General features: G+C 42.7%; 1 protein-coding gene across 1 annotated transcript in view; it reads left to right on the top strand.

The window, feature by feature from the left end:
- ttbk1b (tau tubulin kinase 1b) overlaps nt 1-26,337 on the top strand; it is a 96,115-nt gene extending 69,778 nt beyond the window's left edge. Inside the window, exons 14-15 of the mRNA XM_058399299.1 lie at nt 20,034-21,325; nt 21,552-26,337. Coding sequence (XP_058255282.1) covers nt 20,034-21,325; nt 21,552-21,981 — 1,722 coding nt within the window. The 3' untranslated portion in view covers nt 21,982-26,337. The remainder of the gene's footprint in view (nt 1-20,033; nt 21,326-21,551) is intronic.
- Nucleotides 26,338-27,675: the final 1,338 nt, after the last annotated feature.

The raw sequence follows: 27,675 nt of genomic DNA on the forward strand, positions 1-27,675 counted from the left end.
GGTTGTGTGTAAAAGGTTGTGTGTAAGGTTTTGTGTAAGATTGTGTAAAAGGTTGTGTGTAAAAGGTTGTGTGTAAGGTTGTGTGTAAGGTTGTGTAAAAGGTTGTGTGTAAAAGGTTGTGTGTAAGGTTGTGTGTAAGATTGTGTAAAAGGTTGTGTGTAAAGATGTGTGTAAGGTTGTGTGTAAAAGTTTTGTGTAAGATTGTGTGTAAGGTTGTGTGTAAAGTTGTGTGTAAGGTTGTGTGTAAAGATGTGTGTAAGGTTGTGTGTAAAAGTTGTGTGTAAGGTTGTGTGTAAAAGGTTGTGTGTAAGATTGTGTGTAAGGTTGTGTGTAAGTTTTTGTGTAAAGTTGTGTGTAAAGATGTGTGTAAGGTTGTGTGTAAGGTTGTTTGTAAGGTTGTGTGTAAGGTTGTTTGTAAGGTTGTGTGTAAAGTTGTGTGTAAGGTTGTGTGTAAAAGGTTGTGTGTAAGATTGTGTGTAAGGTTGTGTGTAAGTTTTTGTGTAAAGTTGTGTGTAAAGATGTGTGTAAGGTTGTGTGTAAGGTTGTTTGTAAGGTTGTGTGTAAGGTTGTTTGTAAGATTGTGTAAAAGGTTGTGTGTAAAGATGTGTGTAAGGTTGTGTGTAAAAGTTTTGTGTAAGATTGTGTGTAAGGTTGTGTGTAAAGTTGTGTGTAAGGTTGTGTGTAAAGATGTGTGTAAGGTTGTGTGTAAAAGTTGTGTGTAAGGTTGTGTGTAAAAGGTTGTGTGTAAGATTGTGTGTAAGGTTGTGTGTAAGTTTTTGTGTAAAGTTGTGTGTAAAGATGTGTGTAAGGTTGTGTGTAAGGTTGTTTGTAAGGTTGTGTGTAAGGTTGTTTGTAAGGTTGTGTGTAAAGTTGTGTGTAAGGTTGTGTGTAAAAGGTTGTGTGTAAGATTGTGTGTAAGGTTGTGTGTAAGTTTTTGTGTAAAGTTGTGTGTAAAGATGTGTGTAAGGTTGTGTGTAAGGTTGTTTGTAAGGTTGTGTGTAAGGTTGTTTGTAAGGTTGTGTGTAAAGTTGTGTGTAAGGTTGTGTGTAAGGTTGTGTGTAAGGTTGTGTGTAAAGTTGTGTGTAAGGTTGTTTGTAAGGTTGTGTGTAAGGTTGTGTGTAAGGTTGTGTGTAAGGTTGTGTGTAAGGTTGTGTGTAAAGTTGTTTGTAAGGTTGTGTGTAAGGTTGTGTGTAAGGTTGTGTGTAAAGTTGTGTGTAAAGTTGTGTGTAAGGTTGTGTGTAAAGATGTGTGTAAAGTTGTGTGTAAGGTTGTGTGTAAAGTTGTGTGTAAAGTTGTGTGTAAAGTTGTGTGTAAGGTTGTGTGTAAAGATGTGTGTAAAGTTGTGTGTAAGGTTGTGTGTAAGGTTGTGTAAGGTTGTGTGTAAGGTTGTGTGTAAAGATGTGTGTAAGGTTGTGTGTAAGGTTGTGTGTAAGGTTGTGTGTAAAGTTGTGTAAGGTTGTGTAAGGTTGTGTGTAAAGTTGTGTGTAAAGTTGTGTAAGGTTGTGTGTAAGGTTGTGTGTAAGGTTGTGTGTAAAGTTGTGTAAGGTTGTGTGTAAGGTTGTGTGTAAGGTTGTGTAAGGTTGTGTGTAAGGTTGTGTGTAAGGTTGTGTGTAAAGTTGTGTAAGGTTGTGTGTAAGGTTGTGTGTAAGGTTGTGTGTAAAGTTGTGTAAGGTTGTGTGTAAGGTTGTGTGTAAGGTTGTGTGTAAAGTTGTGTAAGGTTGTGTGTAAGGTTGTGTGTAAGGTTGTGTAAGGTTGTGTGTAAGGTTGTGTGTAAGGTTGTGTGTAAAGTTGTGTAAGGTTGTGTGTAAAGTTGTGTGTAAAGTTGTGTGTAAAGTTGTGTGTAAGGTTAGTCAGGTGAGCAGAGGATAAAACTCTACACTAAGGTTGAAAAAATTCATGTTTAAAGACAGAGGATGTAATAAATCCAGCATCAGTCTGTGGGCGTGGCTTTGAGCCCATGTATGGAAATCGGGGCAGGTCTGAGTGGGCGTGGCTTTAAGATGCTAGGACACTAACTCCATATATGGAAGTTGTATAGATGTGATTGTAAATGTCATGCCAGTTTAACTCGAGTTAACACCATGACTTGAATTATGTTCATAGTTTTAATGACAGATTGTTCTTGGTGAAGCCCCGCCCACAGACTTTTGCATTGATGTCACTGAAACAGGAATAAAGACTCAGATGATGGAGATGATGAACATGAAGAGGTCATGAAACTGACCTGGACTGGACAGCACAGTCTAAGTTCACCACCAAAAGCTGAGTTCATTTCATGAACAGAAAATAACAATAAAAACAATTTTAAACAGGATTTTAATCAGAACTGGAACTGAAATTAACTCTGAATAAAATGTCAGGTTTTTATATAGTTATTAATGGATTTGAGACTAAATCATGACTCAAAAATAGTTATTTGTATTTTATATTATTTATTGTGATTTAAAAAACTAAATAATGATTCAAAATATACGTATATGTTTTTAATAACACACAGTTACTAATAATTAATTCTGTTATTAAAGAAAAAAAACGACTTTTTTCCACAAATTTGACCAAAATCTTTTTGTCTCTTTTATGATGACAGAGTTTATAGAAAATATATTAAAATTATTTTTTATAGCAAAACCCTAAAAACTTTCTTCCTCAGTTCATAAAAAAACCTCTAAATATTTTGTTTTATTTTGACTTTTTGACTAATTGATGAAAATCTTTTAGATTTTTATATAAAAAGATCATTTATGAATAAATGATAGAACAGCTCCACACACCTGATTCACTTATCATTATGGGTAATAATGGTGGTGGTGGCTCAAGTGGTTAAGGCTCTGGGTCATTGACCAGAAGTCCATGGTTCAAGCCCCAGCACTGCCAAGCTGCCACCTGTGGGCCCCTGAGCAAGGCCCCTAACCCACCCTGCTCCAGGGGCGCTGTATCATGGCTGACCCTGTGCTCTGACCCCAAACCCCAAGGATGGGATATGCGAAGAAAGAATTTCACTGTGCACTAATGTAGATGTGACAAATAAAGACTACTTAATAATAACTCTAAATTCTCTATTTTAGTTTAAGACCCATCAGTCAGTGCTGAGTTACGGTCAGTAATCTTCATTATTCATCATCACTTGTGTTATAAATGTGTTATAAAGGCTCTCACTGAGCTGGAGACCTGTTTATAATAATCCCATCAGGAATAATTTTAATAAATAATAATTAAAGGTCAGATATTTCTGTATTTTGTCATGAACTCAGACGCTGCTGCATCATCTCCACTTCTGAATGGAATCCACACACACACACACACACACTATATAAACCTATAGAATGTATATATTGTGAGCTGTATAAAGGGCAATAGACCTGAAGGCAATATCCGTGTTTCTGGGAGGAATGTCACGTTTCTTTCACGTGTAATGTAATATGCACACGCTTCTACTTGAACATTTTTCATTCAACAAATGATTGTATTTTACTTTTATTTTTTATTTCTGCATGTTGATTTATTTCACCGTGTAGAGTCACGTGCAGAGTCACGTGTTGAATCACATGCAGAGTCACGTGTTGAGTCACATGCAAAGTCACATGCAGAGTCACGTGCAGAGTCACGTGTTGAGTCATGTGCAGAGTCATGTGTAGAGTCACGTTCAAAGTCACATGCAGAGTCATGTGTAGAGTCACGTGTTGAGTCACGTGCAGAGTCATGTGTTGAGTTACATGCAGAGTCTCGTGTGGAGTCACGTGTAAAGTCATGTGTAGAGTCATGTTTAGGGTCACATGTTTAGCCACGTGTACAGTCACATGCAGAGTCACGTGCAAAGTAATGTGTAATGTCACCTGTAGAGTCACGTGCAGAGTCATGTGTAGAGTCACACACAGAGTCGTATGAAGAGTTGCATGTAGAGTCACGTGTGATGTGTGTGAGTGTTGGAGAACAGATGTGACAGAGGCAGGGTTTCACAGGACTAATCACACAGTTTACATCAGAATCACACATAATGGAGTTTCACCTGTAGGGGGGCGGGTTACTCTGAGCTGGTGGGTGTGGCCTCTGGGTATGTAATATTATAAAGGTGGGTGCATCACACACCTGTAAGTGCATCATGGGTAATTTGTACACAGGACATGCATTGTGGGAAATCATCAGCACATTAATGAGTAAATAAATTATGATACACACACACACACACACACACACACACACACTGCTCAGTGTAAACTCAGTGTGTTTGTATAATCACACACACACACACATACACACACACACACACACACACTGCTCAGTGTAAACTCAGTGTGTTTGTATAATCACACACACACACATACACACACACACACACACACACTGCTCAGTGTAAACTCAGTGTGTTTGTATAATCACACACACACACACACACACACACACTGCTCAGTGTAAACTCAGTGTGTTTGTATAATCACACACACACACACACATACACACACACACACACACACACACACACACTGCTCAGTGTAAACTCAGTGTGTTTGTATAATCACACACACACACACACACATACACACTGCTCAGTGTAAACTCAGTGTGTTTGTATAATCACACACACACACATACACACACACACACACACACACTGCTCAGTGTAAACTCAGTGTGTTTGTATAATCACACACACACACACACACATACACACTGCTCAGTGTAAACTCAGTGTGTTTGTATAATCACACACACACACACACACATACACACTGCTCAGTGTAAACTCAGTGTGTTTGTATAATCACACACACACACACACATACACACACACACACACACTGCTCAGTGTGAACTCAGTGTGTTTGTATAATCACACACAGACAGTGGATGTGTTCACACTCGCACCTTAGTGTCTATGAGCAATAACTGCTCTCTGTATGTCAGCTTGTTGTTTGTTTGTTTGTTTGTTTGTCAGTCCCTCAGAGTGTTGAGGTCGATACGGTAATCTCTCTCCTCTCACTGCAGATTTAGCAAAGTGTCAAACATTCATGACCCAATGTGTGTGACGGCTCTTTAATATGCCTCAGTAAACACACTCCACTAAATGTGTGTGTGTGTGTTATGTCATGTTTGTGTACAAGAAGTGAAAACTCTCACCTTTTCAACGTCTTCCTAAATTCAGTAGTTTTATGCACACACACACACACACGCTCACACACACGCACACATACAAACACACGCACAAACACACACACACACAAACACGCACACATACACACACAAACACGCACAAACACCCACACACACGCACACACACACACACAAACACACACACATACAAACACACACACAAACACGCACAAACACCCACACACGCACACACACACACACACAAACACACACATACACACACAAACACGCACAAACACACAACACACACAAACACATTCACACAAACACACACACGCACACACACAAACATGCACACACACAAACACGCACACACACACAAACATGCACACACACAAACATGCACGCACACACAAACACACACACACAAACACGCACACACACAAACATGCACACACACAAATACAAACACACAAACATGCACACACACAAACACACACACACACACACACACACAAACACACACACACAAACACGCACACACACACAAACACACACACACACAAACACACACACACACAAACACACACACACACAAACATGCACACACACAAACATGCACTTTCAGTATTTCTAGTTTGTAAAGTGAATGTATTTTTTCCTTTTTTTTGTTGGATGATGAATATGACTTTATATGCGATATGTCTGATCTGAACCTGATCTGAATGGTCTGATCTGAATGGTCTGATCTGAACCTGATCTGAATGGTCTGATCTGAATGGTCTGATCTGAACCTGATCTGAATGGTCTGATCTGAATGGTCTGATCTGAACCTGATCTGAATCCCTGAGCTGGTCTGTTAGAGCAGTGTTAATGTAATTAAACAGAAGAGCTTATAGACAGAATCAGAATCTGATCAATTCATTCATTTCTTGATTTATTTTAATATTCATGAGATTCACTGATTCATTTAAATTGACTCAGTAGAATTCTGCACTTTAATTAGAATCATTAACATTGATCAGGATTTATATCAGCTCAGCTACACACACACACACATTAAAGAACACAAAACACATAAAAACATTGTAGATGATTTAGATCTCAGTCATTTATTTGATAAAGAGGATAAAACTCTGGAGAGTTGTATGAAACTCTTCTGAGGGTCAGCAGGGTGTCCAGTCGACTCAGACAGACGGTTGGAGGAATTTATCAGTTTTATTGTTTTTTTTCTGAGAAGTGTTCGGTTTATGTCAGACGGTGCTTTCCTTACCGAGACACAAACATTCTCCTGTACCGGGTATCTCTTTGTGGAAAAGGTCACGTCTGGAGATCTGCAGAGTTTTGGTGTTCATGATGACGTCAGAAATGAAAGATCCAGAACAGAATTTACAGTAGAACTGAAATAAAGTGCCTGAGAGCTGAACACAGTGTATGGGGACACATGAAAGGAAAGAAAAGGTAAAGCTCCTGAAGTGGAATCTGCTTTAGTACAGAACAGGATTCTGGATCATCTCATCACACTGTTCCACCAGCTCCAGCTCTCAGACTCACCCTCAGATTCTGCAAGAATTCATCCAGAAACCAGACACAATCTTATCCAGAGCAACTTATTATTTATCTCATTTTATTTATCTTCATTGAGCAATTGAAGGTTAAGGGCCTTGCTCAAGGCCTCAGCTTGGTGGACCTTCTGATTAGTAGTCCAACATCTTCCCCACTGAGCTACTACATCCCCACACATCAGTAGAGAAGGAGACCTGAGCAGGAGGTAGAATAGGGAGTACACCGATCAGCCATAAAATTATGACCAGTGCCAGGTGAAGTGAATAAGACTGATTTTGAAGACATTTTGTCCTCAAAGTTGATGTTAGAAGCAGGAAAAATGGACAAGTGTAAGGATTTGACCTTTGAGTTTGACCAAAAGGGCTAAATTGTGATGGCTAGACCACTGGATCAGAGCATCTCCAAAACTGCAGTGGTCAGTATCTATCAAAAGTGTCCTTTAAGCCCATGGAGGACTTAAAGGATCTGCTGCTAACATCTTGGTGATCCAGATTCCTCAGTACACCTTCAGGGATATAATGGAGTCTCTGATGCCTGGACAGGTCAGGGCTGTTTTAGCAGCAAAAGGAGGACTGACACAAGATTAGGAGGTGGTAATAATGAAATGGCTGATCTGTGTAATACAGGAAGCTCCTCTGCTTCTCCATTTCTCTTTTAAATTGTTGTTCTGAATGTAAAAAGGTTTGTGTCTGAGGTTTCTTTCTGTTCCTCTGTAACTCTCCTGATAAATCCCAGACATCTGGATCTGAGTGTTTCTGTATGAAAAGATCTCACACCATGTAATGTGTAACTGGAGTGTGGTCACACTGGCTGTGACCGGAGCGCTGTCCTGCTCACATGGCTGTGTTTTTATAACTCACTCTGTAGAAATAAACACCTGTAATATATATATATATATAATGAAATAATAATTTATAATGAAATAATCTTCATGCTGCTACATGGACATCACGGTGACATGCTGTACAAACACACGCTGTTCCACTGAACATCACTCACCGCCTCAAACACTTTTTTAGAAATAAATAAATAAAAAGCACTTTGACAACAGACTGTGTCTTCATGATGTTCTCCACACACACACACACACACACAGCTGCTGAATCCTGCACTCTGATTGGTCAGAAGGTGTTGAAGCACAGCTTTATATTAATACTTACTCTGATACCTTATTGTTTCCATAGCAACAGATCATTCACAGAGACTCTTTATGTAGGATGTGTGTAAGGAGTCTCCAGTGTCAGTGCTGTGTATCTGTGTGTGTGTGTGTGTGTGTGTGTGTGTGTGTGTAAGGAGTCTCCAGTGTCAGTGCTGTGTATCTGTGTGTGTGTGTGTGTGTGTGTGTGTAAGGAGTCTCCAGTGTCAGTGCTGTGTATCTGTGTGTGTGTGTGTAAGGAGTCACCAGTGTCAGTGCTGTGTATCTGTGTGTGTGTGTGTGTGTGTGTGTGTGTAAGGAGTCTCCAGTGTCAGTGCTGTGTATCTGTGTGTGTGTGTGTGTGTGTGTGTGTAAGGAGTCACCAGTGTCAGTGCTGTGTATCTGTGTGTGTGTGTGTGTGTGTGTGTAAGGAGTCTCCAGTGTCAGTGCTGTGTATCTGTGTGTGTGTGTGTGTGTGTGTGTGTGTGTGTGTAAGGAGTCTCCAGTGTCATTGCTGTGTATCTGTGTGTGTGTGTGTGTGTGTGTGTAAGGAGTCTCCAGTGTCAGTGCTGTGTGTGTGTGTGTGTGTAAGGAGTCTCCAGTGTCATTGCTGTGTATCTGTGTGTGTGTGTGTGTGTGTGTGTGTGTAAGGAGTCTCCAGTGTCAGTGCTGTGTATCTGTGTGTGTGTGTGTGTGTGTGTAAGGAGTCTCCAGTGTCAGTGCTGTGTATCTGTGTGTGTGTGTGTGTGTGTGTGTAAGGAGTCTCCAGTGTCAGTGCTGTGTGTGTGTGTGTGTGTGTGTGTGTAAGGAGTCTCTAGTGTCAGTGCTGTGTATCTGTGTGTGTGTGTGTGTGTGTGTGTAAGGAGTCTCCAGTGTCAGTGCTGTGTATCTGTGTGTGTGTGTGTGTGTGTGTGTAAGGAGTCTCCAGTGTCAGTGCTGTGTATCTGTGTGTGTGTGTGTGTGTGTGTGTAAGGAGTCTCCAGTGTCAGTGCTGTGTGTGTGTGTGTGTGTGTGTGTAAGGAGTCTCTAGTGTCAGTGCTGTGTATCTGTGTGTGTGTGTGTGTGTGTGTGTGTGTAAGGAGTCTCTAGTGTCAGTGCTGTGTATCACTTAACTTGAAGAGAGAGAACAAAGAGAGACTGCTGAGGGGACAGGTGTTTAAAGCTGACAGAGAGAGAGAGAGAATAAAGAGAGACTGCTGAGGGGGTGAGTGTTTATAGCTGATAGAGAGAGAGAATAAAGAGAGACTGCTGAGGGGATGAGTGTTTATAGCTGACAGAGAGAGAGAGAGAGAGAGAGAGAGAGAGAGAGAATAAAGAGAGACTGCTGAGGGGACGAGTGTTTATAGCTGACAGAGAGAAGGAATAAAGAGAGACTGCTGAGGGGATGAGTGTTTATAGGTGATAGAGAGAGAGAATAAAGAGAGACTGCTGAGGGAACGAGTGTTTATAGCTGAAAGAGAGAGAGAGAGAGAGAGAGAGAGAGAGAGAGAGAGAGAGAGAGAATAAAGAGAGACTGCTGAGGGGACGAGTGTTTACAGCTGACAGAGAGAAAGAATAAAGAGAGACTGCTGAGAGGATGTGTGTTTATAGCTGATAGAGAGAGAATAAAGAGAGACTGCTGAGGGGACAAGTGTTTATAGCTGAAGAGAGAGAATAAAGAGAGACTGCTGAGGGGACAAGTGTTTAAAGCTGATAGAGAGAGAGAAAGAATAAATAGAGACTGCTGAGGGGGCAAGTGTTTATAGCTGACAGAGAGAAAGAATAAAGAGAGACTGCTGAGGGGACAAGTGTTTATAGCTGAAGAGAGAGAATAAAGAGAGACTGCTGAGGGGACAAGTGTTTAAAGCTGATAGAGAGAGAGAATAAAGAGAGACTGCTGAGGAGACGAGTGTTTATAGATGACAGAGAGAGAGAGAGAATAAAGAGAGACTGCTGAGGGGACGAGTGTTTATAGATGACAGAGAGAGAAAGAATAAATAGAGACTGCTGAGGGTGCAAGTGTTTATAGCTGACAGAGAGAAAGAATAAAGAGAGACTGCTGAGGGGACAAGTGTTTATAGCTGAAGAGAGAGAATAAAGAGAGACTGCTGAGGGGACAAGTGTTTATAGCTGAAGAGAGAGAGAATAAAGAGAGACTGCTGAGGGGACGAGTGTTTATAGCTGATAGAGAGAGAATAAAGAGAAACTGCTGAGGGGATGAGTGTTTATAGCTGAAGAGAGAGAATAAAGAGAGACTGCTGAGGGGACGAGTGTTTGTAGCTGACAGAGAGAGAGAATAGAGACTGCTGAGGGGACAAGTGTTTATAGCTGAAGAGAGAGAGAATAAAGAGAGACTGCTGAGGGGACGAGTGTTTGTAGCTGACAGAGAGAGAGAATAGAGACTGCTGAGGGGACAAGTGTTTATAGCTGAAGAGAGAGAGAATAAAGACAGACTGCTGAGGGAACGAGTGTTTATAGCTGAGAGAGAGCGAGAGAGAGAGAGAGAGAGAGAGAGAATAAAGAGAGACTGCTGAGGGGACGAGTGTTTACAGCTGACAGAGAGAAAGAATAAATAGAGACTGCTGAGGGGATGAGTGTTTATAGCTGATAGAGAGAGAATAAAGAGAGACTGCTGAGGGGACAAGTGTTTAAAGCTGATAGAGAGAGAGAATAAAGAGAGACTGCTGAGGAGACGAGTGTTTATAGATGACAGAGAGAGAGAGAGAATAAAGAGAGACTGCTGAGGGGACGAGTGTTTATAGCTGACAGAGAGAAAGAATAAAGAGAGACTGCTGAGGGGATGAGTGTTTATAGCTGACAGAGAGAGAATAAAGAGAGACTGCTGAGGGGATGAGTGTTTATAGCTGACAGAGAGAGAATAAAGAGAGACTGCTGAGGGGGCGAGTGTTTATAGCTGACAGAGAGAAAGAATAAAGAGAGACTGCTGAGGGGACAAGTGTTTATAGCTGAAGAGAGAGAATAAAGAGAGACTGCTGAGGGGACAAGTGTTTAAAGCTGATAGAGAGAGAGAATAAAGAGAGACTGCTGAGGAGACGAGTGTTTATAGATGACAGAGAGAGAGAGAATAAAGAGAGACTGCTGAGGGGACGAGTGTTTATAGATGACAGAGAGAGAAAGAATAAATAGAGACTGCTGAGGGTGCAAGTGTTTATAGCTGACAGAGAGAAAGAATAAAGAGAGACTGCTGAGGGGACAAGTGTTTATAGCTGAAGAGAGAGAATAAAGAGAGACTGCTGAGGGGACAAGTGTTTATAGCTGAAGAGAGAGAGAATAAAGAGAGACTGCTGAGGGGACGAGTGTTTATAGCTGATAGAGAGAGAATAAAGAGAAACTGCTGAGGGGATGAGTGTTTATAGCTGAAGAGAGAGAATAAAGAGAGACTGCTGAGGGGACGAGTGTTTATAGCTGAAGAGAGAGAGAATAAAGAGAGACTGCTGAGGGGACAAGTGTTTATAGCTGAAGAGAGAGAGAATAAAGAGAGACTGCTGAGGGGACGAGTGTTTGTAGCTGACAGAGAGAGAGAATAGAGACTGCTGAGGGGACAAGTGTTTATAGCTGAAGAGAGAGAGAATAAAGACAGACTGCTGAGGGAACGAGTGTTTATAGCTGAGAGAGAGCGAGAGAGAGAGAGAGAGAGAGAGAGAGAGAATAAAGAGAGACTGCTGAGGGGACGAGTGTTTACAGCTGACAGAGAGAAAGAATAAATAGAGACTGCTGAGGGGATGAGTGTTTATAGCTGATAGAGAGAGAATAAAGAGAGACTGCTGAGGGGACAAGTGTTTAAAGCTGATAGAGAGAGAGAATAAAGAGAGACTGCTGAGGAGACGAGTGTTTATAGATGACAGAGAGAGAGAGAGAATAAAGAGAGACTGCTGAGGGGACGAGTGTTTATAGCTGACAGAGAGAAAGAATAAAGAGAGACTGCTGAGGGGATGAGTGTTTATAGCTGACAGAGAGAGAATAAAGAGAGACTGCTGAGGGGATGAGTGTTTATAGCTGACAGAGAGAGAATAAAGAGAGACTGCTGAGGGGGCGAGTGTTTATAGCTGACAGAGAGAAAGAATAAAGAGAGACTGCTGAGGGGACAAGTGTTTATAGCTGAAGAGAGAGAATAAAGAGAGACTAATGAGGGGACAGGTGTTTAAAGCTGACAGAGAGAGAGAGAAAATAAAGAGAGACTGCTGAGGGGGTGAGTGTTTATAGCTGATAGAGAGAGAGAATAAAGAGAGACTGCTGAGGGGACAAGTGTTTATAGCTGTGAGAGAGAGAGAGAGAGAGAGAGAGAGAGAATAAAGAGAGACTGCTGAGGGGATGAGTGTTTATAGTTGATAGAGAGAGAATAAAGAGAGACTGCTGAGGGGATGGGTGTTTATAGCTGACAGAGAGAGAGAGAGAGAGAGAGAGAGAGAGAGAGAGAGAATAAAGAGAGACTGCTGAGGGGACGAGTGTTTATAGCTGATAGAGAGAGAATAAAGAGAGACTGCTGAGGGGGCGAGTGTTTATAGCTGACAGAGAGAAGGAATAAAGAGAGACTGCTGAGGGGATGAGTGTTTATAGGTGATAGAGAGAGAGAATAAAGAGAGACTGCTGAGGGAACGAGTGTTTATAGCTGAAAGAGAGAGAGAGAGAGAGAGAGAGAGAATAAAGAGAGACTGCTGAGGGGATGGGTGTTTATAGCTGACAGAGAGAGAGAGAGAGAGAGAGAGAGAGAGAGAGAGAGAGAGAATAAAGAGAGACTGCTGAGAGGATGTGTGTTTATAGCTGATAGAGAGAGAATAAAGAGAGACTGCTGAGGGGACAAGTGTTTAAAGCTGATAGAGAGAGAGAATAAAGAGAGACTGCTGAGGAGACGAGTGTTTATAGATGACAGAGAGAGAGAGAGAATAAAGAGAGACTGCTGAGGGGACGAGTGTTTATAGATGACAGAGAGAGAGAAAGAATAAATAGAGACTGCTGAGGGGATGAGTGTTTATAGCTGACAGAGAGAAAGAATAAAGAGAGACTGCTGAGGGGGCAAGTGTTTATAGCTGACAGAGAGAAAGAATAAAGAGAGACTGCTGAGGGGACAAGTGTTTATAGCTGAAGAGAGAGAATAAAGAGAGACTGCTGAGGGGACAAGTGTTTATAGCTGAAGAGAGAGAGAATAAAGAGAGACTGCTGAGGGGACGAGTGTTTATAGCTGATAGAGAAAGAATAAAGAGAGACTGCTGAGGGGGCGAGTGTTTATAGCTGACAGAGAGAAGGAATAAAGAGAGACTGCTGAGGGGATGAGTGTTTATAGCTGATAGAGAGAGAGAATAAAGAGAGACTGCTGAGGGAACGAGTGTTTATAGCTGAGAGAGAGAGAGAGAGAGAGAGAGAAAGAGAGAGAGAGAGAATAAAGAGAGACTGCTGAGAGGATGTGTGTTTATAGCTGATAGAGAGAGAATAAAGAGAGACTGCTGAGGGGACAAGTGTTTAAAGCTGATAGAGAGAGAGAGAATAAAGAGAGACTGCTGAGGAGACAAGTGTTTATAGATGACAGAGAGAGAGAGAGAATAAAGAGAGACTGCTGAGGGGACGAGTGTTTATAGATGACAGAGAGAGAGAAAGAATAAATAGAGACTGCTGAGGGGGCAAGTGTTTATAGCTGACAGAGAGAAAGAATAAAGAGAGACTGCTGAGGGGACAAGTGTTTATAGCTGACAGAGAGAAAGAATAAAGAGAGACTGCTGAGGGGATGAGTGTTTATAGCTGACAGAGAGAAAGAATAAAGAGAGACTGCTGAGGGGACAAGTGTTTATAGCTGAAGAGAGAGAATAAAGAGAGACTGCTGAGGGGACGAGTGTTTATAGCTGATAGAGAGAGAGAATAAAGAGAGACTGCTGAGCGGATGAGTGTTTATAGCTGATAGAGAGAGAATAAAGAGAAACTGCTGAGGGGATGAGTGTTTATAGCTGAAGAGAGAGAATAAAGAGAGACTGCTGAGGGGACGAGTGTTTATAGCTGATAGATAGAGAGAATAAAGAGAGACTGCTGAGCGGATGAGTGTTTATAGCTGATAGAGAGAGAATAAAGAGAAACTGCTGAGGGGATGAGTGTTTATAGCTGAAGAGAGAGAATAAAGAGAGACTGCTGAGGGGACAAGTGTTTGTAGCTGACAGAGAGAGAGAATAGAGACTGCTGAGGGGATGAGTGTTTATAGCTGACAGAGAGAGAGAATAGAGACTGCTGAGGGGACAAGTGTTTATAGCTGAAGAGAGAGAGAATAAAGAGAGACTGCTGAGGGGACGAGTGTTTATAGCTGAAGAGAGAGAGAATAAAGACAGACTGCTGAGGGAACGAGTGTTTATAGCTGAGAGAGAGCGAGAGAGAGAGAGAGAGAGAGAGAGAGAATAAAGAGAGACTGCTGAGGGGACGAGTGTTTACAGCTGACAGAGAGAAAGAATAAATAGAGACTGCTGAGGGGATGAGTGTTTATAGCTGATAGAGAGAGAATAAAGAGAGACTGCTGAGGGGACAAGTATTTAAAGCTGATAGAGAGAGAGAATAAAGAGAGACTGCTGAGGAGACGAGTGTTTATAGATGACAGAGAGAGAGAGAGAATAAAGAGAGACTGCTGAGGGGACGAGTGTTTATAGCTGACAGAGAGAACGAATAAAGAGAGACTGCTGAGGGGATGAGTGTTTATAGCTGACAGAGAGAGAATAAAGAGAGACTGCTGAGGGGATGAGTGTTTATAGCTGACAGAGAGAGAATAAAGAGAGACTGCTGAGGGGGCGAGTGTTTATAGCTGACAGAGAGAAAGAATAAAGAGAGACTGCTGAGGGGACAAGTGTTTATAGCTGAAGAGAGAGAATAAAGAGAGACTGCTGAGGGGACAAGTGTTTATAGCTGAAGAGAGAGAGAATAAAGAGAGACTGCTGAGGGGACGAGTGTTTATAGCTGAAGAGAGAGAGAATAAAGAGAGACTGCTGAGGGGACGAGTGTTAATGGCTGAAGAGAGAGAGAATAAAGAGAGACTGCTGAGGGGACGAGTGTTTATGGCTGAAGAGAGAGAGAATAAAGAGAGACTGCTGAGGGGACAAGTGTTTATAGCTGAAGAGAGAGAGAGAGAGAGAGAGACTGCTGAGGGGACGAGTGTTTATAGCTGATAGAGAGAGAGAATAAAGAGAGACTGCTGAGGGGACGAGTGTTTATGGCTGAAGAGAGAGAGAATAAAGAGAGACTGCTGAGGGGACAAGTGTTTATAGCTGAGAGAGAGAGAGAGAGAATAAAGAGAGACTGCTGAGGGAACGAGTGTTTATAGCTGAGAGAGAGAGAGAGAGAGAGAGAGAGAATAAAGAGAGACTGCTGAGGGGACGAGTGTTTACAGCTGACAGAGAGAAAGAATAAATAGAGACTGCTGAGGGGATGAGTGTTTATAGCTGATAGAGAGAGAATAAAGAGAGACTGCTTAGGGGACAAGTGTTTAAAGCTGATAGAGAGAGAGAATAAAGAGAGACTGCTGAGGAGACGAGTGTTTATAGATGACAGAGAGAGAGAGAATAAAGAGAGACTGCTGAGGGGACGAGTGTTTATAGCTGACAGAGAGAAAGAATAAAGAGAGACTGCTGAGGGGATGAGTGTTTATAGCTGACAGAGAGAGAATAAAGAGAGACTGCTGAGGGGATGAGTGTTTATAGCTGACAGAGAGAGAATAAAGAGAGACTGCTGAGGGGGCAAGTGTTTATAGCTGACAGAGAGAAAGAATAAAGAGAGACTGCTGAGGGGATGAGTGTTTATAGCTGATAGAGAGAGAATAAAGAGAAACTGCTGAGGGGATGAGTGTTTATAGCTGAAGAGAGAGAATAAAGAGAGACTGCTGAGGGGACGAGTGTTTGTAGCTGACAGAGAGAGAGAATAGAGACTGCTGAGGGGACAAGTGTTTATAGCTGAAGAGAGAGAGAATAAAGAGAGACTGCTGAGGGGACGAGTGTTTGTAGCTGACAGAGAGAGAGAATAGAGACTGCTGAGGGGACAAGTGTTTATAGCTGAAGAGAGAGAGAATAAAGACAGACTGCTGAGGGAACGAGTGTTTATAGCTGAGAGAGAGCGAGAGAGAGAGAGAGAGAGAGAGAGAGAGAGAGAGAATAAAGAGAGACTGCTGAGGGGACGAGTGTTTACAGCTGACAGAGAGAAAGAATAAATAGAGACTGCTGAGGGGATGAGTGTTTATAGCTGATAGAGAGAGAATAAAGAGAGACTGCTGAGGGGACAAGTGTTTAAAGCTGATAGAGAGAGAGAATAAAGAGAGACTGCTGAGGAGACGAGTGTTTATAGATGACAGAGAGAGAGAGAGAATAAAGAGAGACTGCTGAGGGGACGAGTGTTTATAGCTGACAGAGAGAAAGAATAAAGAGAGACTGCTGAGGGGATGAGTGTTTATAGCTGACAGAGAGAGAATAAAGAGAGACTGCTGAGGGGATGAGTGTTTATAGCTGAAGAGAGAGAATAAAGAGAGACTGCTGAGGGGACGAGTGTTTATAGATGACAGAGAGAGAAAGAATAAATAGAGACTGCTGAGGGTGCAAGTGTTTATAGCTGACAGAGAGAAAGAATAAAGAGAGACTGCTGAGGGGACAAGTGTTTATAGCTGAAGAGAGAGAATAAAGAGAGACTGCTGAGGGGACAAGTGTTTATAGCTGAAGAGAGAGAGAATAAAGAGAGACTGCTGAGGGGACGAGTGTTTATAGCTGATAGAGAGAGAATAAAGAGAAACTGCTGAGGGGATGAGTTTTTATAGCTGAAGAGAGAGAATAAAGAGAGACTGCTGAGGGGACGAGTGTTTGTAGCTGACAGAGAGAGAGAATAGAGACTGCTGAGGGGACAAGTGTTTATAGCTGAAGAGAGAGAGAATAAAGAGAGACTGCTGAGGGGACGAGTGTTTGTAGCTGACAGAGAGAGAGAATAGAGACTGCTGAGGGGACGAGTGTTTATAGCTGAAGAGAGAGAGAATAAAGACAGACTGCTGAGGGAACGAGTGTTTATAGCTGAGAGAGAGAGAGAGAGAGAGAGAGAGAGAGAGAGAGAGAGAGAGAGAGAATAAAGAGAGACTGCTGAGGGGACGAGTGTTTACAGCTGACAGAGAGAAAGAATAAATAGAGACTGCTGAGGGGATGAGTGTTTATAGCTGATAGAGAGAGAATAAAGAGAGACTGCTGAGGGGACAAGTGTTTAAAGCTGATAGAGAGAGAGAATAAAGAGAGACTGCTGAGGAGACGAGTGTTTATAGATGACAGAGAGAGAGAGAGAATAAAGAGAGACTGCTGAGGGGACGAGTGTTTATAGCTGACAGAGAGAAAGAATAAAGAGAGACTGCTGAGGGGATGAGTGTTTATAGCTGACAGAGAGAGAATAAAGAGAGACTGCTGAGGGGATGAGTGTTTATAGCTGACAGAGAGAGAATAAAGAGAGACTGCTGAGGGTGCGAGTGTTTATAGCTGACAGAGAGAAAGAATAAAGAGAGACGGCTGAGGGGACAAGTGTTTATAGCTCAAGAGAGAGAATAAAGAGAGACTGCTGAGGGGACAAGTGTTTATAGCTGAAGAGAGAGAGAATAAAGAGAGACTGCTGAGGGGACGAGTGTTTATAGCTGAAGAGAGAGAGAATAAAGAGAGACTGCTGATGGGACGAGTGTTTATGGCTGAAGAGAGAGAGAATAAAGAGAGACTGCTGAGGGGACGAGTGTTTATAGCTGAAGAGAGAGAGAATAAAGAGAGACTGCTGAGGGGACGAGTGTTTATAGCTGAAGAGAGAGAGAATAAAGAGAGACTGCTGATGGGACGAGTGTTTATGGCTGAAGAGAGAGAGAATAAAGAGAGACTGCTGAGGGGACGAGTGTTTATGGCTGAAGAGAGAGAGAATAAAGAGAGACTGCTGAGGGGACGAGTGTTTATGGCTGAAGAGAGAGAGAATAAAGAGAGACTGCTGAGGGGACAAGTGTTTATAGCTGAGAGAGAGAGAGAGAGAGAGAGAGAGAATAAAGAGAGACTGCTGAGGGGACGAGTGTTTATGGCTGAAGAGAGAGAGAATAAAGAGAGACTGCTGAGGGGACAAGTGTTTATAGCTGAGAGAGAGAGAGAGAATAAAGTGAGACTGCTGAGGGAACGAGTGTTTATAGCTGAGAGAGAGAGAGAGAGAGAGAGAATAAAGAGAGACTGCTGAGGGGACGAGTGTTTATGGCTGAAGAGAGAGAGAATAAAGAGAGACTGCTGAGGGGACAAGTGTTTATAGCTTAGAGAGAGAGAGAGAGAATAAAGAGAGACTGCTGAGGGAACGAGTGTTTATAGCTGAGAGAGAGAGAGAGAGAGAGAGAGAATAAAGAGAGACTGCTGAGGGGACGAGTGTTTACAGCTGACAGAGAGAAAGAATAAATAGAGACTGCTGAGGGGATGAGTGTTTATAGCTGATAGAGAGAGAATAAAGAGAGACTGCTGAGGGGACAAGTGTTTAAAGCTGATAGAGAGAGAGAATAAAGAGAGACTGCTGAGGAGACGAGTGTTTATAGATGACAGAGAGAGAGAGAGAATAAAGAGAGAATGCTGAGGAGACGAGTGTTTATAGCTGACAGAGAGAAAGAATAAAGAGAGACTGCTGAGGGGATGAGTGTTTATAGCTGACAGAGAGAGAATAAAGAGAGACTGCTGAGGGGATGAGTGTTTATAGCTGACAGAGAGAGAATAAAGAGAGACTGCTGAGGGGGCAAGTGTTTATAGCTGACAGAGAGAAAGAATAAAGAGAGACTGCTGAGGGGACAAGTGTTTATAGCTGAAGAGAGAGAATAAAGAGAGACTGCTGAGGGGACAAGTGTTTATAGCTGAAGAGAGAGAGAATAAAGAGAGACTGCTGAGGGGACGAGTGTTTATAGCTGATAGAGAGAGAGAATAAAGAGAGACTGCTGAGCGGATGAGTGTTTATAGCTGAAGAGAGAGAATAAAGAGAGACTGCTGAGGGGACGAGTGTTTGTAGCTGACAGAGAGAGAGAATAGAGACTGCTGAGGGGATGAGTGTTTATAGCTGACAGAGAGAGAGAATAGAGACTGCTGAGGGGATGAGTGTTTATAGCTGAGAGAGAGAGAGAGAGAGAGAGAGAGAGAGAATAAAGAGAGACTGCTGAGGGGACGAGTGTTTATGGCTGAAGAGAGAGAGAATAAAGAGAGACTGCTGAGGGGACGAGTGTTTATAGCTGAGAGAGAGAGAGAGAGAGAGAGAGAGAGAGAGAGAGAATAAAGAGAGACTGCTGAGGGAACGAGTGTTTATAGCTGAGAGAGAGAGAGAGAGAGAGAGAGAGAGAGAGAGAGAGAGAGAGAGAGAGAATAAAGAGAGACTGCTGAGGGGACGAGTGTTTACAGCTGACAGAGAGAAAGAATAAATAGAGACTGCTGAGGGGATGAGTGTTTATAGCTGATAGAGAGAGAATAAAGAGAGACTGCTGAGGGGACAAGTGTTTAAAGCTGATAGAGAGAGAGAATAAAGAGAGACTGCTGAGGAGGCGAGTGTTTATAGATGACAGAGTGAGAGAGAGAGAGAGAGAATAAAGAGAGACTGCTGAGGGGACGAGTGTTTATAGCTGACAGAGAGAGAATAAAGAGAGACTGCTGAGGGGATGAGTGTTTATAGCTGACAGAGAGAGAATAAAGAGAGACTGCTGAGGGGGCAAGTGTTTATAGCTGACAGAGAGAGAGAATAAAGAGAGACTGCTGAGGGGACAAGTGTTTATAGCTGAAGAGAGAGAGAATAAAGAGAGACTGCTGAGGGGACGAGTGTTTATAGCTGATAGAGAGAGAGAATAAAGAGAGACTGCTGAGCGGATGAGTGTTTATAGCTGAAGAGAGAGAATAAAGAGAGACTGCTGAGGGGATGAGTGTTTGTAGCTGACAGAGAGAGAGAATAGAGACTGCTGAGGGGATGAGTGTTTATAGCTGACAGAGAGAGAGAATAGAGACTGCTGAGGGGATGAGTGTTTATAGCTGACAGAGAAAGAGAGAATAAAGAGAGACTGCTGAGGGGATGAGTGTTTATAGCTGATATAGAGAGAATAAAGAGAGACTGCTGAGGGGATGAGTGTTTATAGCTGACAGAGAGAGAGAGAGAGAGAGAATAAAGAGAGACTGCAGCCTCCTGCATTATAGTTTTGTGAATGTTGTGTGTGTTGTGTGTTTTTACCTGAGTGATGATGTCACTCGTGAATTAGCATCTCTGCTGCTGTGCTCTCTCCCTGTAGGAGCCTCTGGAGGCAGAGTCAAAGGTAAAGAAAGTGGACTTCCTATCCACGGTGCTGATGTTTGACGCTCAGAAAGAAACTTCACGACATTCAGGAAGTGATGGAAGCCCAGAAGGTGCCGCCTCCACGCTGTTGGCCCCGCCTCCTCGTGACCAAGACCAGGAAGAAGCCTCCCGTACGTTGGTGCTCGTATCCGCCGGTAACGGAGCCGTTTCCCCGGGTGATGGTCAGGGCACGCTTGGGGCGGTAACGCCGCAGGCTCCCGACGAATCAGAACGCGGAACTCTCGCATTCATGTTCAGGCCCGCTGCTATGGCAACAGGTGCCGTGGCAACAGCCGGGCGCTCCTCATCACCTCCACTGGCAAAGGTGGAGCGAACGTTCGTGCACATCGCTGAGACGACACACCGTATCGTCATGACAACAGGGAAACAGTCAGAGAGACTTTGTGAGGAAGAGGAGGAAGTGGTGGAGGAGAGGAAAGATAGAAGCATGGGAGAAGATAAAGGAAGCAGCAAGGAGGAGATCATCTGGGAAAGAGTAGAGAGACACAGAGAAAATGGTGAAGAAAGGAAGGAAGTGGGGGAGGAAGTGGAGGAGAAGGAAAAAGTGGAAGAGAAGGATAAAGTGACTTGGCATTTGAGGAAGAAGATGATTGAGCTGAAGGAAAAGGAAGGAGGGAGTGAAAGCGAGGAGAGAGAAAAGGATAAACATACAGAAAAAGAAAAAATCAGTCCTACAGTGGAGGCGGAGCCAGAGCCATCAGCTGTGTCAGGTGACCAGCAAGAAGCTTCCTTCATTGGCCGTGAAGAAAGCGTGGAGGTGGAGGAGCGAGAGGAACCTGAAGAGGTTCCAGAGGATCAGGAACAGAAGCCTGAAGAAGCAGGTCCTGCTCTAGTCACTGACATGGTGAAGGAGGAGGAGGAGCCAGACCAGGAAGTTACATCACCACAGCCTCATCCACGGAGGCGGAGTCGAATCCCAGTGCTCATTTCCGAAGAGGAAACCGGTTCGGACCGGTCGTCGCAAACCAGTCCGAACCAGCAGGTGCGTAAATGCCGACGCCCACAACTGGCCCGACTCGTCCTGGAGCGCAAACGCTCCACCCAATCGACGACCGCCTCCGAGGATGACACCCACCAATCAGACGACTCGGCCAGGGCGAGGGGAGGGGAAGGTTCAACGAGAAGCCGGATCCCACGACCAGTCACACCCATCAAGAAGCCATCTGTCCAATCAGGGAGCGGGGCGGTGCCTCAGACTCAGAGATCCACCTCCTTCATTCAGACCAGGTGAGAATTTTATTATTATTATTATTATTATTATTATTATTACAGTAAGTAAATTAATTAACTCATTTATTCATTATTTATTTTATCAAATGTATTCTCTAAATTGCTGGAGTTTTGCTAATGATATTTAAATATCTTAAAAAAGTTGTTTATTTTCTTACAGTTTAATAATAACAGTTTATTTTGTTTCTAAAACTCTCTCTCTGTCTCTCTCTCTCTCTCTCAGTTCTGTTAGCTCCAGCATCATTAAGTCAGCAAGTGCTCACTCAAGTATCCATCAGCAGAAGCCCCGCCCACAGCTCCGCCCCTCGAAAACCCTCCCTCCCCGTCCCCTGACTCCTGCCCCTACAGTCCACAGACCCTGGGCCCCGGGCCCCGCCCCCTCATCTGCTACTCGGACACCTCAGCGTACTGCCTCCCGGCCCGGCCCTCCTCCCGCTCTCCGCAGTACTGGCTCCGCCCCTCGCAGTAACTCTGCCTCACGTACGGAGAGCCCCTCCCCACAGCGCTTCCGCCCTGCTGAGACACGCCCCCTTTCGACAACGCAGCCCAAATCCACTGCCCTGGACTCCGCCCACAAAAAGGGCAAAGCTCACCCGATGGCAGCGCAGAAAGGGAAACGAGAGTCATGTGACCCGAAGTATAAAATCAGATAATTACTGTAAATGTAAATCCACAAGCATTTCACCTTCTACTCCACCCCACTGACCCCCTCATCACTGACCCTGACCTGATGACCCCTCACACTCACCTCTACAGTTCCATCCAAAAGTCTGAGTCCAGCTCTGACCACGCATTCTTCACTTCCTTTTTGATTTACACACATCATCAGAACGTAGCTTCACTGAAATCCACACACACACACACACACACACACACTCAGATCTCTGCACGTTTAATCCAAAACCTCCGTCAGTATTTACATGAGGAAGCTGCTGGAGGTCAGAGTCCAGTTCTGCAGCTGGTCACTCTCAGATTATTAACATCACCTGTGTGAAGGTCACACCTCTGAGCTATGGCTGCAGGTGTTTAGTGACCATGACAGCGTCTGCAGCAGCAACACACACACACACACACCTACAGTTAAAGCTGAACAATTAACCTTTGTTCTGATGACAAGTGCTCGATCCTGCTCGATCCAGAGCAGACATTTTACATTTCATTCCTGTTTCTTTCTTTCTTTCTTTCTTTCTTTCTTTCTTTCTTTCTTTCTTTCTTTCTTTCTATGGAGTTAAGACAGTTACTCGAGCACAACTTACTGAAGCCATGAGACACTAAATGGAGATGATGAAATGGTTGTGTGTGTGTGTGTGTCAGATGGTGGCACTGGACTTCACTCTGCTCCTCACTCGAACAAAAAACATGCAAGAAACCTGTGCAAAAGTTCGGACTGGAGTATAGCTGAGACATGCCCTGTGTGTGTGTGTGTGTGTGTGTGTGTGTGTGTGAGACTCTCACCTGAGCTGCAGGATGATGTCAGTAAAACTGATGCAGTGAGATCGTGTTCATGGACTCAGACTTTTAGACCTGACTGTGTGATACACATCTGTTTAACACACACATATTCATCGTTCAGCTCTTTAAATACCTCTGAACAGGAAACACACACACACAAACACACACACACACACACACACACACACACACACACATACACGTACACACACACACACACATAACATGATGTTCTGATGGAGTTGGTTCTATGGACAGTATAACACACCTCACCTGCCTTAACAAAGCCTGCAGAGAGATACCATCTCACTACACACACACACACACACACACACACACACAATGCTCCACACTGCTACAGTCCACACACTTCCATGAAGAATCACACACACCTGAGTGAGCTTCATAAGGCTGGAGTTATTAACTCACTGAAGTTGCACACACACACACACACACACACAGTCAGGAGTGTAAATGTACATGTTTATGGAATATTTGAGGCTGAAGAGCAGCTATCTATACACTAATAATAATAATAATAATAATAATAATAATAATAATAATAATAATTTCTGAAGCACAAATTTGTATGAAATTAGTAAGAAGGAGGAGATATTTTTACTCTGCTGTTAAACCCAGCGCCTGATAAGAGAAATAAACCAGCACACTGACACTCGCTGTGAGAGGAACATCTCAGAGCTTCTGTGGATCATTACAGCTCATTAGAGCGCTCTGAGGAGAGCAGGAAACATTCTGTTTATTTAACTGAACTTTCTTTATACAACAAAATAAACAGAATAAACCTGCAGACAACACTAATGCTAATTATTATTATTATTATTATTTAATTATTATTATTATTATCATTATTATTATTATTTAATTATTATTATTATTATCATTATTATTATTTATTTATTTAATTATTATTATTATTATTATTATTATTATTATTATTGGAGCAGGGGTGGAGCTGCAGCTCTGTAAGAGTTTCAGCTCTCGAGTCACGACTTTAATCTCATTTAAATGTTTTATTCTCGTTTATTTTTCTCTCTTTATTCACTGAGATAAAATCTCCAACAGCAGAGAGACAAGTTTATAATTTATAGCAAACTCTGAACTCTGGAGCATCAGCTGAGATCAAACCTCATCATCTCTTATAGAATTTCATTCAAAAAAATGTTTTATTTTTATTTCATAATTATACACCGGTCAGCCATAACACTCTGACCAGCTCCAGGTGAAGTGAATAAGACTGAGTATCTCCTCATCATGGCCCCTGTTAGTGGGTGGGATATATTAGGCAGCAAGTGAACATTTTGTCCTCAAATTTGATGTTAGAAGCAGGAAAAATGGACAAGCGTAAGGATTTGACCTTTGAGTTTGACCAAAAGGACCAAATTGTGATGGCTAGACCACTGGATCAGAACATCTCCAAAACTGCAGCTCTTGTGGGGTGTTCCCGGTCTGCAGTGGTCAGTATCTATCAATAGTGGTCCAAGGAAGGAACAGTGGTGACCTGGAGACAGGGTCATGGGCGGTCAAGACTCATTGATGCACGTGGGGAGAGAAGGCTGGACCGTGTGATCCGATCCAACAGACGAGCTACTGTTGATCAAACTGCTGAAGAAGTTAATGCTGGTTCTGCAGCGCTGCTTTATAAGCAGTTCCTGCAGTGATAATGTGTGTGTTATAAAGACCGAATGTAGCATGTGAACTCCTGAATTATTCCATAAACATGTAATATACACCTTATAGAGCGTTTATGTACACATTATAGAGTGTTTATATAAGCATTATAGAGCGTTTATATGATATAGAGAGTCTGATCACTCAAACCAGCGCAAAGAGGGAAAAATTACTGACCTTCATCATCATCACTCAGTGTCTGTTACCTCAACCTGCATTCAGGGAGAATAACACACACACACACACAAAGACATACTCTCTCTTTCACACACTCTCTCACATGTACACATACACTTACTGACACACACACACACACTGATGCAAACACACATACAAACACACACACACTGTCACACATACACACACTGACGCACACATACACACACACCCCCACACACTCTCCCACACACACGCACTCACTGACACACGCACTCTGATACACACACACACTCTGGTCTGAGGCTGATTTGGAACTTATATGCTAAAGCGGAGGCTTTAAATCTTTGCCCTTCATCCAGTGGAGTTGTAAACTTTTTTTCAGAGAGAAGTGAAGTTCCTCCGGTTCCAAACTGGACCAGAATCAGAACATCATTATTATTGACCCTTTTATCACAGGTTCCAATAATATCCTGGAGTTATAATGAACACACTGCACAGAAGAGTGATAATGATAAAAATCTCACACCATGCTTGTTTCTGATGATGATGATAATAAGGGTGATGAGGAGGAGGATGATGATGATGATGATGATGATGAAGATAATCACAGGACAGATCTGCAGTGAGTCTCAGCACATGGCTGCACTCCTTAATTTCGACCCCTGATCTATTACTCAGTGCTGCCCTTATAGTCTCCTTGAAGCCCTGCCCTTTATCCACAAAGCTCTATCTTATTGGCCCACTTATTATAATGCCCCCTCTGATTGGTCGGTTGCCATGTCCGCCTCCTCTCTCCTGGCATGCCTTTGGAGATGCTCGTTCTGCTCTTTCTATAATCATCTGTTGAAAATATGTAGATAATACAAGCACTTTTCAAAACAAATTTATATTTATTTTTGTTTACGCGAGGAAGAAACGGATGTAATATAACAAAACGACAAATAGTCTTCATTTTTGTCTGTTTTAGTTTTGTTTTAAAGTGCTCATTAAACGTCATTCAGATATCTGTGGTGAGCTTGATACAGTGTGAAGAGCTGAAGCTGAAGTGTGAAGGTTTTCCCTGAAAGCTAAAAGCTAAAACTTCCTGCTGTGTGATATGATGATGATGATGAAGGTGCTTGTCTTTACTGAGGGATTCGATGCAGCACACATGGTCTGAACATCACATTCCTTTGACATTATATGAAATCCTGAGAGCTTCTCAGTGGACGGTTCCTTGGGTTCTGCTGCAGGACATTTGCATGCTGTAGGACTTGACTGGAACACGGAGAATAATTCCGGAACGTTCCTGATGGGAGAAGAGACGTTCTCACTCTAAAGATCTCCACAGGAGGAGGGAATCCTGCATGCTCACCACCTTCATCATTAAACGCTTCTCTTCTTCCTCCTTTCTGATGAGTTTCTGACCGTCAGCGATGCCAATCAATAAACAGGAGCCACAGCAGTGTTCTGACGCTCACCTCGCCTCTGTTAACTCCTCTAAACACAAACAACACTGTCTATGGGTGTGTAGTGAGTTCGGTTGTGAGGTAGAAGAGTTACTCAGTAAAATGTCCAGATGTTCCAGTGATGTGGATTAAAGCAGCTTCTCTACACTGCAGCCACAAAACATTTGGAGCATGTGGACCAGGTGTGCAATGTCTTTATTATAGAAGACACTAAGCTCAAATTCAACTTTTATTGGTCACATACAAAATCATACACAGTACGACATGTGGGGAATTCCTTTTATGACTGTCTTACATAAAAAGAAAGAGTAAAAGGAAAAATTTAATGTGTGGACATGAAAAATAGGGGATATAGTTAAGAATATATAGGGAAAAGTATATATATATATATAGAGAGAGAGAGAGAGAGAGAGAGAGTATCAATATAGCAGTAATGTTATAAATAATGAAAAATAAAATAAAAATAGTAACAAAATAGTAATATAATATATAATGTATACAAATATAAAACTGCTTTTTAAAAACAAATATAAAAACAAAAATATAATACACTAATATAATACAGTACAATATAGTATATATATAGTATATGTGAAAAATAAAACAATATATAAATAAATATATATGTGTAGACTCTAATACAGTATATGAATATATGTAGATGAAATGGTCAGCTTTGAAATGGTGTAGCAAATGAATACAGTATGTACAGTGTGCATATGTAAGATAAATATATAAATATATATGTAGATATATATATATATATATATATATATATATATATATATATAAGGCAAAATATAAATGTCCAATTGAACAGGGAGTAAAGTGACGGTGCAGTGTGCACACAAAGATGTACAGAAAATATGTACAATGAGAGTGTTATTGTGTGTACAGAGTAGTGCAGAGTACAAAGTAGTGCAATATTAGCATGTGCAACAATCAGCTGAGGTAGAATGTCATGTCGTGTGGGGGTATGTCCAGAAAGTCCAGATTCTAGGTGTTCTGGTTGAGGGCCCGAATGGCCTGTGGGAAGAAGCTCCTCCTCATTCTCTCTGAGTTTGCCTTCAAGGAACAGAAACATTTCCCTGACTGCAACAGAGAGAAGAGTCCATTGTTGGGATGGCTGAGGTCCTTCATAATCTTCCTGGCCTTGGTCCAGCACCGCTTGCTGTATATGGTGTCCAGGTCAGGAAGCTCGGTGCAGATGGTACACTCGGCTGATCGCACCACCCTCTGGAGAGCTTGCCTGTCCTGTTTGGTGCTGTTCCCAAACCAGGCAGTGATACTTCCCATCAGGATGCTTTCAATGGTGCAGGTGTAGAATGTCTTTAGCACCTTTGAGGGCAGTTTAAAGTCCTTCAGGCATCTGAGATGATAAAGACGCTGCAGGGCCTTCTTCACCAGGGTGTTAACGTGACAGGACCATGTCAGGTCCTGCGTGATGTAAACACCTAGGTACCGGAAACTGTCCACTCTCTCCACCGGCGTCCCATCAGTAGTGAGGGGCTGGTAATTCCTCTCCTGCTTGGTGCTAAAGTCCACTATCAGCTCCTTAGTCTTGCTGATGTTCAGGAGGAGATTGTTGACCCGGCACCA

Source organism: Hemibagrus wyckioides, linkage group LG09 (assembly GCF_019097595.1).
Source record: "Hemibagrus wyckioides isolate EC202008001 linkage group LG09, SWU_Hwy_1.0, whole genome shotgun sequence".
Taxonomy (NCBI): domain Eukaryota; kingdom Metazoa; phylum Chordata; class Actinopteri; order Siluriformes; family Bagridae; genus Hemibagrus; species Hemibagrus wyckioides.